Below are 15692 nucleotides of genomic sequence, written 5' to 3'. Positions count from 1 at the left end.
TCAGCGCCCCCCAGGCCTCCCCTTTAGCAATGCTAGTGCTCAGTCATAGGTCTGATCAGCGCCCCCCAGGCCTCCTCTTTAGCAATGCTAGTGGTCAGTCATAGGTCTGATCAGTGCCCCCCAGGCCTCCCCTTTAGCAATGCTAGTGGTCAGTCATAGGTCTGATCAGCGCCCCCCAGGCCTCCTCTTTAGCAATGCTAGTGGTCAGTCATAGGTCTGATCAGCGCCCCCCAGGCCTCCCCTTTAGCAATGCTAGTGCTCAGTCATAGGTCTTATCTTCGACCCCCAGGCCTCCTCTTTAGCAATGCTAGTGGTCAGTCATAGGTCTGATCAGTGCCCCCCAGGCCTCCCCTTTAGCAATGCTAGTGGTCAGTCATAGGTCTGATCAGCGCCCCCCAGGCCTCCTCTTTAGCAATGCTAGTGGTCAGTCATAGGTCTGATCAGCGCCCCCCAGGCCTCCTCTTTAGCAATGCTAGTGGTCAGTCATAGGTCTGATCAGCACCCCCCAGGCCTCCCCTTTAGCAATGCTAGTGCTCAGTCATAGGTCTGATCAGCGCCCCCCAGGCCTCCTCTTTAGCAATGCTAGTGGTCAGTCATAGGTCTGATCAGCGCCCCCCAGGCCTCCTCTTTAGCAATGCTAGTGCTCAGTCATAGGTCTGATCAGCGCCCCCCAGGCCTCCTCTTTAGCAATGCTAGTGCTCAGTCATAGGTCTGATCAGCGCCCCCCAGGCCTCCTCTTTAGCAATGCTAGTGGTCAGTCATAGGTCTGATCAGCGCCCCCCAGGCCTCCTCTTTAGCAATGCTAGTGGTCAGTCATAGGTCTGATCAGCGCCCCCCAGGCCTCCTCTTTAGCAATGCTAGTGCTCAGTCATAGGTCTGATCAGCGCCCCCCAGGCCTCCTCTTTAGCAATGCTAGTGGTCAGTCATAGGTCTGATCAGCGCCCCCCAGGCCTCCTCTTTAGCAATGCTAGTGCTCAGTCATAGGTGCAACCGGTGCTCTCCAGGCCTCCCCTTTAGCAATGCTAGTGGTCAGTCATAGGTCTGATCAGCGCCCCCCAGGCCTCCTCTTTAGCAATGCTAGTGCTCAGCCATAGGTCTGATCAGCGTCCCCCAGACCTCCCCTTTAGCAATGCTAGTGCTCAGTCATAGGTGCAACCGGTGCTCTCCAGGCCTCCCCTTTAGCAATGCTAGTGCTCAGTCATAGGTGCAACCGGTGCTCTCCAGGCCTCCCCTTTAGCAATGCTAGTGCTCAGTCATAGGTGCAACCGGTGCTCTCCAGGCCTCCCCTTTAGCAATGCTAGTGCTCAGCTATAGGTGCAACCAGTGCTCTCCAGGCCTCCCCTTTAGCAATGCTAGTGCTCAGTCATAGGTGCAACCGGTGCTCTCCAGGCCTCCCCTTTAGCAATGCTAGTGCTCAGTCATAGGTGCAACCGGTGCTCTCCAGGCCTCCCCTTTAGCAATGCTAGTGCTCAGCTATAGGTGTGATCGGCGCCCCCAGGCCTCCCCTTAAGCAATGCTAGTGCTCAGCCATACGCACCAACTAAATGATGGTGGATAGGAGGCTGACTTAGCCTCAGCGCAATTTATGTCTTGCAATAATCAAGATACATACTTTGCCTTGATTGGCCAACAAAAATCATAAAACGACCCTGCATGGGGTCCAGTCTTTGGTATTATCACCTATACAAAGAGTTTTGCTCTCTCACCTGTGCACGGTGTTGCATTAACAGAACGCAAACAACACTACATCACAGCCTTATACAGAGACACAACAACACAAAATCACCTGTGTATTATCATCTGTATACAGACTTGTCACACTCGTCATAACAAATCCTTACTGATATTATCACATTTTGATGCTTAAATGTCTATAAATAACTTTAAATAAATCCCCAACTGACAACAAAACAATAGTAACTATTCATCAGAGCACAGACTCATCTGCATACAACAACAAAAAACATCTATTCTCTGATCCTAAATCTTATATATGAGGGAACTTTCTGCTTGAAGTTCCTGTGGTAACTAATCAGCTATCAAAATGACAGATTTTTTTTCTCCTTTATCTCCCAAAAGCATATTAGCTGTTGGTTTTGTTTTGAAAATAAATCAAGCCAAATGTATTAGGAAATGAAGTACAGAACGTGTTGGGAAAAAAACTTACAGGTTCCTGAATAACATAGGTGTGCACACAGGGTGTGCCGGGTGTCCCAGACACACCCTAATGCAGCTGACACTAGATAAAGCTGAATGACAAAACTGTGTGATTTTCAAGTGCACCACTGTCACCTAGGCCACTAGGAACTTTTAATACTTGCAAGCCCCCCCCATTCAAATTTGAGGAAGCAAAAGGGAAAATGCAGACAGGTGTCACTGGCATCAGGAGCCTAGAGCAGGCCCTGCCCACCTGCTAGACTAGGGCTCTATTAACTCACTGCCATTGCTGTAGCTGCCATTAATGATGGTAGTCTCCATGTCGTGCACAGTTTTTAGCATGATGTCAACAGCTTCAGCAGCACCCAGGAGGCAATATCTTAGTGCTCCTGGCAGTAACTGTCTCCCTGCACTGCAGCAGAAAGCTTGTGTGGGAGGGGTTCGGAGCCACTGTTTCAGGTCTGCGTGTAGAAGGTTTGAGTTCTCTGGATAACAATTTATACAAATTTTGTGTGCCTGGTTATAATTACGGGGAAATATTGGTATTTTGTGTCATATTCGTTGAGTATGTATCTTTAAGTAAAGCTTTTCCCTTAAAACTTTTTGTTTGGTTTTAATTTAATTACAATGGATTTAAATGAACGTCCTTTCTTTTTATGTATTTTGTCACCTAAAAAAAATAATCTCTGGGTGCCCACCCTAATGAAATCTGCTGTGCATGCCTATGCTGAATAATACTGGTTACATAAAATGCTACCTATGTATAACTTCTCTATGGGCTGATTCTTAAAGGGCCATGATACCCAAATGTTGAAACACTTGAAAGTGATGCAGCATAGCTGTAAAAAGCTGACTAGAAAATATCCCCTGAACATCTCTATGTAAAAAAGAAAGATATTTTACCTCAAAGGTTCATCAGTAGCCACATCTCATTGTAAATCAATGCAAATCAGTCTGTCCCGGGAGTGAGCTTCGTGAACACTCATCTTATTTACCTATTCAGTTTAAGGAAGTTTACCATGAAATCTCATGAGAGTTAAGTGAAATCTCATGAGATCACAGTAAAAGAGTTCATGACCTCAGCACTGTTGATGCTGATTGGCTGCTGTTCATTTTTTCATTTTTATTTTTTTACCTGCAGTTGGGCAGCAGCTGAATTATAACTTTTACACAGAACTTACTCTGCTGAATTGAGGAAGTTGTGAGGTAAAATATCTTCCTTTTTTACATAGAGATGTTCGGGTGATATTTTCCTGTCAGCTTTTTACAGTTATACTGCATCAGTTTCAAGTGATTTAGCATATGAGTATTATGTCCCTTTAAACATTCCCTGGCATGGAGAGAAATAATCAGCTTATTTTACTGCTCTATATTGTTAAGTAGGTGTCTCCATCACATAAACAATGTTAGTGAACTCCCCTTAATGAGAAATAGAGTTCCCAAGGTTGAAAATGCCTTTATAACAAACCATAAGGGGCCTCATAATACTAATAGGACACCTTATATAATTATGCAAGACAGAGAGCTTTAGGGAATCAGGCCCTATGTCCTAAATCTGTATAGACTAGCATGCAGCACAGCCTACTGGAATACACTTTTCAACAGTTCTGTATAACTTTCACTCTCGTTGAGAGATTTACATGATTACTTGAAAAACCCCAGTCCTCTCTTGAAGGGAAAATACCCATTAAAGGACTATACTTATCTTCTAGAACTTTCTCTGATATCCTCCTATAGTGACGAAAGGCAAAGAATGACTGGGGGGATAGGGGAAGTGGGAGGGATATTTATAGCCTTTGGCAGGGGTGTCTTTGCCTCCTCCTGGTGGCCAGGTGTTGATATTCCCAACAGTAATGAGTGAAGTCATTATTATGTTTTGAAAATACAGTGAGACATCTTGCTTTTGTTATGGATGACCTAAACCCAGCATCCTGGTAGCTGAATATTATTTATTTAAATATATATTTAACACCACCTCTGATTCTTACAATTAGGCATCGATGTCAAGACCTCACCTCAGGGCAGATATTTACAATGTGGGGTACAGGTATTTAAAAATATATTTTAACAGGTTAATTTCCATCAAAACAAAATGTCTCTCATCATTTAAGCATCCTGCGCTTGACTCAGCCTACAGCCCCAGGGGAGATGCCTTGATCTCAGGTTGTCAGAGTTAAAACGAGTTTAGAGGGCTGATGACAAGTTGTGCCACGGTAAAGAAACATTTTTCCAAAACAATTTTTGAATACTGTATCTGACTGTACCTGGTATCTGCATTGATCACTTTGCTGCTTAAATCTGGCAAGTTTGCAGAGAGCCTTGTGCAGCATATATTCCTATAAATAAGGTACGTCAAGACTGCAAGATGCTTGGTCATGTGATTGCTTCTCTGCTGTGTATTTCATGTTTATTTCAAAGCACATTTCATGAGACAGATTTTTTTTTTTTTTTAAAATAAATCCATCGACTACATTATTTCAGTACCAATTCTTTTCTCACTCTGTCTATCTGATATTGAACTACTAACACAATTAATGTGGGGTAGCTAGCTGAGTCAACATTCCAGTAAACATTAAAATGCTCATCCTGGAATCAAGGGTGTTACTAGACCTCACTGGGCCACAGGGCAAAGGTTGTGGTAGGGCACCGATTTCAATAGCTCCTTTTCTGGCTGGTTACAATCAACAGAGGCTGAGCTGGCAGCCACATAGAGCAAGAGAAGCTACTTCTATGTGAATGGGAGTCATCCTTCCCTATTGGTTAAATCATGCAAAAAGCACTTGCTCAGCTCTCCTTTACAAATATGGTGGCAGTTTTTTCTGTAAAGTAGTACTGGTGTGGCCATCTTGCATACCCTGCCACCATATTTGTAAATGCAAATACTCACACTTTTCATACACTGTGAGCCTTGCTACATTAAAAAAAATGAAGTATAACTTATTCTAGATACCTTGCTTTATTAGGCTGTTAGATTTAATGAGACAATTAGCATATCTACCAATAAAGCTTTAGGGGACGATTTTTCAAGCTCCGATGCCCCTGTTTCCGCGCTAGCCTTCAGGCTTGCCGGAAACAGAAGTTATGAAGCAGTGGTCTAAAGACCGCTGCTCCATAACTTGTCCATCTGCTCTAAGGCCGCGGACAGAAATCAACCCGATCGAATACGATCGGGTTGATTGACACCCCCTGCTAGCAGCCGATTGGCCGCAAATCTGCAGGGGGCGGCATTGCACCAGCAGTTCACAAGAGCTGCTGGTGCAATGATAAATGCGGACAAGATACGCTACATCGTATAATGTCCGCTCGCACTATGATAAATCTACCCCTTAGGCTCAAGAAATTATCAGTGATTCTTGAATGATTTTTTTTTTTTTTATTGCAACCCACTTCTTTAAGTATAAAGGTTATTACATATACTGCTTACATTTTCCTTTAGCATGTAACTTTGTAAACAACTCCTGAACTGATCATTTATTATGCAAAATGTAGGGAAACCCACCATTTTCCAAGGTAAATTACAGGAAAAGCAATTTGGGAAAAAGAATAAATTTAAAAGTGTTTTTTTTGTTGTTGTTTTTTTTTTTTTGCATAATTAAACTTTTACAGGAAATTAAATTTTGAGTTTAATGTAGCATATTTACATTGAGGCCCCAATTTATCAAAGGTCTTGCGGACCTGATCCAACACTGCGGATCAGGTCCGCATCACCTCGCTAAATGCGGAGAGCAATACGCTCTCCGCATTTAACATTGCACCAGCAGCTCACAAGAGCTGCTGGTGCAACGCCGCCCCCTGCTGACTCGCGGCCAATCATCCGCCAGCAGGGAGGTGTCAATCAACCCGATCGTATTCGATCGGGTTGATTTCCGGCGATTCCTGTCCGCCTTTAGACCGCTGCTTCATAAATTGTGTTTCTGGCGAGTCTTCAGACTCGCCAGAAACACGGCCCTTCAAGCTCCATACGGACCTTGATAAATGGGCCGGTATATGTTTAAAAAATCTAAGGGATGTATTTTGTTTTTATGCTGCCCTAGGCCCATGATTATGTTGCGTCCTTCTTTAGTCTCATTCACTTCTTAGTTAGTCCTGGACCTTAAAGGCATATGAAACTCCTGGGGCTCGATCCAATATGTAACTTTTACTCCCATAAGCTAACATGGGACCGCGTCGTAAATCGGTATCCAATATCCAGCTCAAGGACTTACGTGGCGAAAATGGAGAAATCTTACTCCATTTTTACCTCGCCATAAAAGGCAGTCGTAGTAAGCCTTGCGCTGAGTATGGGAGCACCGTAACCCCCGAAAATGCCTGCAAAAATAAACTAACACCTAACGCATGCGCAATGTCTATCTACCTGGCAACCGCAATCCCCCACTGCAATAACTAATAAAGTCTATTAACCCCTATATCCACCATCAAACTCACACCACAAGTAATAACTCAATTAACCCCTAAATCCGCCAAACCCAACATCGCAAACTACCTATTAAAACTATTAACCCCTACACCGCCATAGCCCACAACGCAATAAACCTATCCAAGTATTAACCCCTAAACCGCCATAGCCCACAACGCAACAAACCTACTAAAGTATTAACCTCTAAACCGCCATAGCCCATAAAGCAATAAACCTAACCCCTAACCTAACCCCCCTAACCTAACACCCCCTAAATGAACCAAAATTACCTAATTTACAAAATACTAAAGTTACTCTTAAATTACAAAAAAATTAACACTACTTTAAAAATAAATTAAGTATAAATTAAAGGGGCAGTCTAATCAAAATTCTGGAGTAGACTGTCCCTTTAAGATAGAATTACAGAAAATAAAAAAATCTAAGATTACAGAAAATAATAAAGAAAATTACAAAATTTAAAAAAAATTATACCTAATCCCTATGAAAATAAAAAAGCCCAACCAAAATAAAAACACCCCCTAATCTAATAAACTACCAGTAGCCCTTAAAAGCGCTTTTTGCAGGGCATTGCTCCAAGATAATCAGCTCTTTTGCCAAACAAATACACAAAGCCCCCCCCAACAGTAAAACCCTCCTACCCACCACACCCCCCAAAAAAAAAAACCTAACACTAAAAACCCTAAACTACCCATTGCCCTGAAAAGGGCATTTGTTGGGCATTGCCCTTAAAAGGGCATTCAGCTCTATTGCTACCCACCCTATGTAAATAAAATATGCCCCCCCAAAAACCGCTTAAAAACCCCTAAGTCTAACCCCCAAGTGGTCCTTACCTGTCCTGAAGACCGGCGGCTATTCAAATCAGCCAATAGAATTTCAGTAGCTCTTATCCTATTGGCTGATTTGAACAGCCAATAGGATTTAAGTAACTCTCATCCGATTGGCTGATTTGAATTTGAAGGTTCAAATCAGCCAATAGGAATTCAAAGGACACCATTTTTAATCGCGTACCTTGAATTCCTATTCAGTGTACGGCGAAGATCATATGAAGAGGTTCCTCCACGCTCCATGGCTCCGCGGTCGCCGGTCTTCAGTTCCAGAATCGCCGGTCTTCAGTTCCAGAGTCGCTGATCTTCAGTTCCAGAGTCGCCGGTCTTCAGCTCCACGGTCATCGCTCTTCAACTTCGCCCTCCGCTCCGCGCCGGCTGGTTCCTGGAAGAAGAACGAAGAGGTCGCTGCTTGGAAAAAGACTTCACCGCCTGGAACAGGACCTCCTCCGCCGGTCTTCAGGACAGGTGAGGACCACTTGGGGGTTAGACTTAGGGTTTTTTAAGGGGTTTTTGGTGGGGTTTATTTTATTTAGATAGGGTGGGCAGCAATAGAGCTGAATGTCCTTTTAAGGGCAATGCCCAACAAATGCCCTTTTCAGGGCAATGGGTAGTTTAGGGTTTTTAGTGTTAGTTTTTTTTTGGGGGGGGTTTGGTGGGTGGGGGGGGGGTTACTGTTAGGGGGAGGCTTTGTGTATTTGTTTGGCAAAAGAGCTGATTATCTTGGGGCAATGCCCTGCAAAAAGCCCTTTTAAGGGCTACTGGTAGTTTATTAGATTAGGGGGTGTTTTTATTTTGGGTGGGCTTTTTTATTTTCATAGGGATTAGGTATAATTTTTTTTAAAATTTTGTAATTTTCTTTATTATTTTCTGTAATCTTAGATTTTTTTATTTTCTGTAATTCTATCTTAAAGGGACAGTCTACTCCAGAATTTTGATTAGACTGCCCCTTTAATTTATACTTAGTTTATTTTTATTTTTAAAGTAGTGTTAGTTTTTTGTAATTTAAGAGTAACTTTAGTATTTTGTAAATTAGGTAATTTTGGTTCATTTAGGGGGGGTTAGGTTAGGGGGGTTAGGTTAGGGGTTAGGTTTATTGCGTTGTGGGCTATGGCGGTTTAGAGGTTAATACTTTAATAGGTTTATTGCGTTGTGGGCTATGGCGGTTTAGGGGTTAATACTTTAATAGGTATATTGAGTTGTGGGCTATGGCGGTTTAGGAGTTAATACTTGGATAGGTGTATTGCGTTGTGGGCTATGGTGGTTTAGGGGTTAATACGTGGATAGGTGTATTGCTTTGTGGGTTAATGGCGGATTAAGGGTTAATAGTTTTAATAGGTAGTTTGCGATGTTGGGGTTGGCGGATTTAGGAGTTATGCGTTGTGGGGGGTTGTTCGTCTAGGGGTTAATACATTTTTTATTAGTAGTGAGAGGGGGGATTGCGGACATAGGGATTTTATGTGTCGGGCTTATTTTTGGGAAGCGTGTTAGACTTTTACGGGAGATTTGTTATTTTCTTTACTTTTCTTAGGCGCCGGCAGTTTTTAAAGTGCCGTAAGTCACTGTCGACTCCAGAAATTTGTATTTACGCTCATTTTTGGACATCGCTAGTTTATTCGACTTACGCCACTTAGGAACTGCCAGCGCCGTATATGTAAAACCCCGATGTACGAAGTGAAATTACGGGCGGCGTGGATTTCTGCGCTTACGCTGAAACCTATGCCGTATATTGGATCGGGCCCCTGATTTCCAAATTGTTTCTAATTTGTTTTGTTCTCTTGGTATCCTTTGTAAAAAGGTATACCTAGTTAGGCTCAGCAGCTACTGATTGGTGGCTGCACATATATGCCTCTTGCTACTGGCTTTCAGCTATCTCTCAATAGTGCATTACAGTTTCTTTAACAAAGGATACCAAGAGAAGGAACCAAATTAGATAAACTGAAAGTTTTTTTAAAGAGTATGATCTATCTGAAGCATGAAAGGAAAAATTGGGGTTTCATGTCCCTTTAAAGGGACATAAAACCTAACATTTTTCTTTCATGATTCAGATAGAGCATACAATTTTGGGTTTCATGTACTTTTTATGTTCTTTGCATAAATATACCTTAAGTTAACAGATCGTAGCAATTCTCCAGTTTATTTTCTACAATTAAATTGCAAAAAATAAATACATTTCAAAATAAATAAAAATGTTTTCTATTAGAAGAGAGTAACAACCCAAAAATATTTCTCTTCATTTTGAAGCCAAAGTGATTTAGACAAAATATGCCTTTTGCTGTCTTAGAGTGACACTGCTTAATAACCTGGACGACTGTTCGTGCAAGTTTACTTTCCAAACCAAATGAGCACTCCTGCCAACCCTGAAAACAATTAGGCAGAGACAAGGTTTAGGGGGTAAGTCAGGTGTGATCAAATTGTGGTGGCTTGTGGTGGTCCAAAGTCAGAATCTGTGCCATCTGGAGGAGGGCCTATGCAGTCTGTCACAGTGGTTTTCTATAATACGGGCATGGGTTTGGTATTCTGCATATGGTTTTGGGTTTTCTGAAATGGACCTGTGTCGTTCCAAGCCTAGTTCCAGGCTTCTCCTAGGGAAATCAGGACTTTAAAGGACATTAAACACTAAATACATTTAATGCACCTCCCTCTAATTATGAGTGCTGCCATTTTGGAACCTAGGTTTCACTACAGGTATCTTAAGAAGAGCTGCTGAACACGTACAAAGACATCAACAATGGAATGCAGTCATACCTCGATTTCAACATGGCTGCACACATAACTAGAGAGAGACGGGGAATAACCTTTATACTATGCTTATAAAATGTGACAAATGTCCCTTTAAATATACAAAAGAAAGATAGTATGTCTTACCTCCCTGAATAATCTAGCAAACAGCAGGATGATTTAGAGGGATGGGTCAGTTTCAAAATGAAGACAATTCATTTGTGGCATCTGACAAATATTTTAATTTGATTTCTTGTAACACATTTTGTGAGAACTGTACTGTACCACAGCAGATTATCGTACCTGCTTGTATTATCTTCCTCAGAGTCTACAAAGCTGCTGGACTCCAGTTCGCTACTCATCACGGTGGAAGCGCTGTCATATCCTCCCGGGTCCCGAATCCGTTCCAGTTTGGGGTGTCCATTGATTCTGGGAACTGACAATAGACATAGAGAATAAATTAATTCAAACATGTATACACCTGTCAAAAAAATGGTAAATGTCAGGAGCAAAACAATAAGCTGGTAAAGGGCAGGAGAGAATATACTGAAAAGTGTAAGTCAATCATACAGAATACTTTTAACTAATAAATATGTCTATTATGTAAATCAGAATATAAAATGATTTATGGAGCAAATATATTAAAACACCAATTAGATTATACGTCACAACATGTACATTTATTCCCTGCACCAAGAGGTTGGAGTGCCGAGGTTTGGCACTATAGGGTGGGCGGAGACAGGGATGTTTGTGGGTGGAGTCAGGAAAGCCTGTGCACGTGTCTGATAATCCAAGGTGTGGCTGGACATTTCTGGGTGGGTGTGAATATATCCTACTTTTACTCCACAGTGTTCTCCCCAAGACCTACAGTATTTCGTATATATTACCTATTTATATTGCAAAGTAATACACGGACTGCACCTTAGCTACTTCATAATGGCACCCAACGGGGCAAACACTGTTTAGTGAAACTGTGAATTTACAAATAGGAAGATGGAATAGACAAAGTTTCTACACTGGGATTTTCCCACAAAAAAAGTCAAAATTAAACTTGCATGATTCAGATAGAGCATGTCATTTTAAGAAACATTTAAATTCACTTGTATTTTCAAATGTGCTTCGTTCTCTTGGTATCCCTTGTTGAAAAAGAATATGCACATATCCTACACTAGTGGGAGCTAGCTGCTGATTGGTGCCTGCACACATTTGTCTCTTGTGATTGGCTAACTAGATCTGTTCAGCTAGCTGCCAGTAGTGCAATGTTGTTCCTTCAGCAAAGGATAACACGAGAAGTAAAGAAATAAATTGGAAAGTTGTTTAAAATTGTATGTTCTTTCCAAATCAAGAAAGAAAATTTTGGGGTTTCTTATCCCTTTAAAGGGACACTAAACCCATTTTTTTTTCATGATTCAGATAGAGCATGCAATTTTAAGCAACTTTCTAATTTACTCCTATTATCATTTTTTCTTCGTTCTCTTGCTTTCTTTATTTGAAAAAGAAGGCATCTAAGCTAAGGAGCCAGACAATTTTTGGTTCAGTACCATGGACAGCACTTGTTTATTGGTGCTGTCCAATCAGCAAGGACAACCCAGGTTGTGAACCAAAAATGGTCCAGCTTCTAAACTTACATTCTTGCTTTTCAAATAAAGATAGCAAGAGAATGAAGAAAAAATGATAATAGGAGTAAATTAGACAGTTACTTAAAATTGCATGCTCTATCTGAATCACAAAAGAAAAAAATTGGATTCAGTGTCCCTTTAAATAAGTGTGTGCTGCATTGTTAAAATAAATCAGCTAAACTGTACAACCTTCCAATGTATTGCACCACCAAAGAAAGCTGAGACTACTAAGATTGTAAATTTTAGCACTTTACAATCAGTATAAAAAGTAGTTCAATGTGGAGTAGATGAATAAAAAAAAAGATAAAATAAAAACAAATCACAGTTTTTGAGACATTGGTTCTAAATTATTTTAGAATGGCCACCAATATTCTAACTAGGGTTGCCAGTATTAAATTGCACTGTCCAGCTGTCATTAAAATCTGGTCCCCTGATCTGTGGTTACGTATATTTATGCCTTATGTGTGTTTCTATCAGCCTAGGAGGTTCAAATAACTAAACTGTGCTACCAGCAGCCAGAGGATCAATTCAATACTTTATGTTACTAGCAGCTGGGGGGGTGAAATCCCTTCTTTCTTTGTTACTGGCAGCAAAGGGGAAAAATTACTTCTCTTCATTTCAAAACAATCTATTTGGTTTGGGTCTATAGTTAGGGCTGTCTCCTCTACAAAAATACTGTATGCCCTGTAGGTGACTAGACCCAGGTGGTAGATGGGGTCACAAAATGACCTCTGTCCAACGCTCCCTTGAACCCACCTTATATATAATTCAGCTTTGATTTTATCCCATTGGCTGCCAGTAATATCACAAATCAATTATTTTACCTTGTTGGCTGCAGTAACACATAAAGCAATGATTTTACCCTCTTTGACTGCCAGTGGCACACACATAGTGTTTTTACAGCCCAATAGTTCCCAGTAAAAAAACAACAGAACTTTGATTATATTCTGGTGGCTACACATAACACAAAAAGGAAGGTAATTTTTTAAACTCTCTGCTGCCAGAAACACACAGAGTAGTACATGTAAAATGTTGTTTTTTTTCTGGGCCATAATTGTAATATGTAGAGGCATAGGAGGCCTTTAAAATGTAGCTTTCCACTCAGAAACTTTCTGTATGGATTTTACTGGGCAGCCTGCTGAAATACTGAACTGTACCAGATGAATACTGGACACCTGGCAACCCGATTTATAGTAGAGGCTAAGGCAGGGTTTTGGGGGTAAGGCTATTAAATAAGTTATATCTACCACCTTACAATTTTATGACTAAAATTAGATTTCAGAAGCTTTAGGAAATATTTTTAGAAAGTCAAACTTTTGGTATCAAATTTGAATTGTATTTGCTTTCAATTACTACTTTGGGAACTATGTGCTCTTTTATTCTGGCACATTAACAAAAGTTATTTTATATTTTATTTATAATTTAATTGATATAATATAAGCAGATAACAGACATCCAAACCTGCAAAAACTCATTTCAGGGAGGTGAGTTCACCCGCTACTGCGCCGCCAACCCCACCCCCCTCCCAGTTATATATTGGACACCTTGAAACCCTAAATAAGATAGAGACTTATCATTAAAGTAGCTTCCCACTAAAGTCACATTAAAAAAAAGTAGCTTTATTGCACAACCACATACAACAAACCTATTTTCTAGTGATCGTACGCTTGTTGAATGCTTAAATATTTTAGAATACGAAGTTTAATTACGTGCAGTAAATAAGGTAGTATTTGTGTTTTATTTTATTAGAATCAGTGGGGGGCTTTTTGGTTACTGATGCAGGCTTTAAGAGTTCTATAATGTCCCAGCAACTAAAGGCATTCCTTAAAGAAACACTTTTCCGGATTTGGGCCACATTGGATCGTGGTACTTGGAGTTTCAGGGAGATTGCACTCCATTTGCTGGCATCATTGAGCCGCTATTACAATCAGGGAGACTCCCTGAACTTCAGGGAGAGTTGGGATGTCTGAGATAACAATCTGCGAAAACATATTTTTCATCAGAGTAATATTTTTTTCAGTGCCTGACAATTTGGGTGCAGTATAATCCTCACTCTGCCCCCTGTAACCTGAGCACTTTTACCAGCAGTAAATGTGCAGGAATTCTCCTGAAAACAAGCTTTAGTTCGGTTGTGATAAGTCAGTGAATATCTCTATGCACTTCCAGAACAAACAGTCTTGTAGAACTATGTAATTGCTACAACAAAACCCCTTACTTCAGCAGACGTTCTGTCTTGCCTGTTAAACTCATTTATAATATTTCCTTAACACACCGCAGTAATGAGAGCTGCAATCATTACCTGTATGCTTGATAGATAAAATTACATGATCTGTTTATGCTAATGTAATTGTTTGTAGTGGGGTTGGCGCTTCTAAGGGAGATTTGGAAATAATTCATCCTAAACAAAATACTTTCTATCAACGGTCCTGATAATCCCTTTACAAATCCTAATCTCCTGTTCCGGCATTTCATCTTCATCCTGTATTTAGTTTCTTTCCAGGGACATATGTCTGCATCACACAAACACCAACCTAGAGTGAAGGTCACAATAAGCTAACCCTAGCTCTATTGCAGTGGGACATCACAATGGACTATTCCAGTTGTTATTAAAGTGGAAATTGTTTGCTCACAAAGGCTGAGAAACGTGTAGTGTTTTTTTTAGAAGATGTATGGTTTTTATGTGATGTTTTAACCCCTTAAGGACAAGGCCATTTTTCAATTTCTTTCCCTTAAGGACCAGGGCTATTTTTACATTTCTGCGTTGTTTGTGTTTAGCTGTAATTTTCTTCTTACTCATTTACTTTACCCACACATATTATATACCGTTTTTCTCACCATTAAATGGACTTTCTAAAGATACCATTATTTTCATCATATCTTATAATTTACTATAAAAAAAATATAAAATATGAGGAAAAAAATGGAAAAAAACACACTTTTTCTAACTTTGCCCCCCCCCCAAAATCTGTTACACATTTACAACCACCAAAAAACACCCATGCTAAATACTTTCTAAATTTTGTCCTGAGTTTAGAAATACCCAATGATTACATGTTCTTTGCTTTTTTTGCAAGTTATAGGGCAATAAATACAAGTAGCACTTTGCTATTTCCAAACCACTTTTTTTCAAAATTAGCGCTAGTTATATTGGAACACTGATATCTTTCAGGAATTCTTGAATATCCCTTGACATGTATATATTTTTTTTAGAAGACATCCCAAAGTATTGATCTAGGCCCATTTTGGTATATTTCAAGCCACCATTTCACCGCCAAATGCGATCAAATAAAAAAAATTGTTCACTTTTTCACAATTTTTTTCACAAACTTTAGGTTTGTCACTGAAATTATTTACAAACAACTTGTGCAATTATGGCATATATGGTTGTAAATGCTTCTCTGGGATCCTCTGGGACCCTTTGTTCAGAAATAGCAGACATATATGGCTTTGGCGTTGCTTTTTGGTAATTAGAAGGCCGCTAAATACCACTGCGCACCACACGTGTATTATGCCCAGCAGTGAAGGGGTTAATTAGGGAGCATGTAGGGAACTTCTAGGGTTAATTTTAGCTTTAGTGTAGTGTAGTAGACAACCTCAAGTATTGATCAAGGCTCATCTTGGTATATTTCATGCCACCATTTCAACGCCAAATGCGATCAAATTAAAAAAATCGTAAAATTTTTCACAATTTTAGGTTTCTCACTGAAATTATTTACAAACAGCTTGTGCAATTATGGCACACATGGTTGTAAATGCTTCTCTGGGATCCCCTTTGTTCAGAAATAGCAGACATATATGGCTTTGGAGTTGCTTTTTGGTAATTACAAGGCGGCAAAATGCTGCTGCGCATCACACGTGTATTATGGCTAGCAGTGAAGGGGTTAATTAGGTAGCTTGTAGGGAGCTTGCAGGGTTAATTTTAGCTTTAGTGTAGAGATCAGCCTCCCACCTGAC

At 40.4% G+C, this 15692-nt stretch overlaps 1 protein-coding gene across 4 annotated transcripts in view; it reads right to left on the bottom strand.

The window, feature by feature from the left end:
• Positions 1-15692, bottom strand: part of DVL1 (dishevelled segment polarity protein 1) — a 533666-nt gene that overhangs the window by 121198 nt on the left and 396776 nt on the right. For all 4 annotated transcript variants that reach the window (XM_053690518.1, XM_053690519.1, XM_053690521.1 and 1 more), the window contains one exon: positions 10423-10555. In XM_053690518.1, coding sequence (XP_053546493.1) covers positions 10423-10555 — 133 coding nt within the window. The remainder of the gene's footprint in view (positions 1-10422; positions 10556-15692) is intronic.

This window comes from Bombina bombina, chromosome 8 (genome assembly GCF_027579735.1).
Source record: "Bombina bombina isolate aBomBom1 chromosome 8, aBomBom1.pri, whole genome shotgun sequence".
Lineage (NCBI taxonomy): Eukaryota > Metazoa > Chordata > Amphibia > Anura > Bombinatoridae > Bombina > Bombina bombina.
The sequence above is the reverse complement of the archived record's forward strand: the minus strand, read 5'-3'. Positions and strand labels throughout refer to the sequence as shown.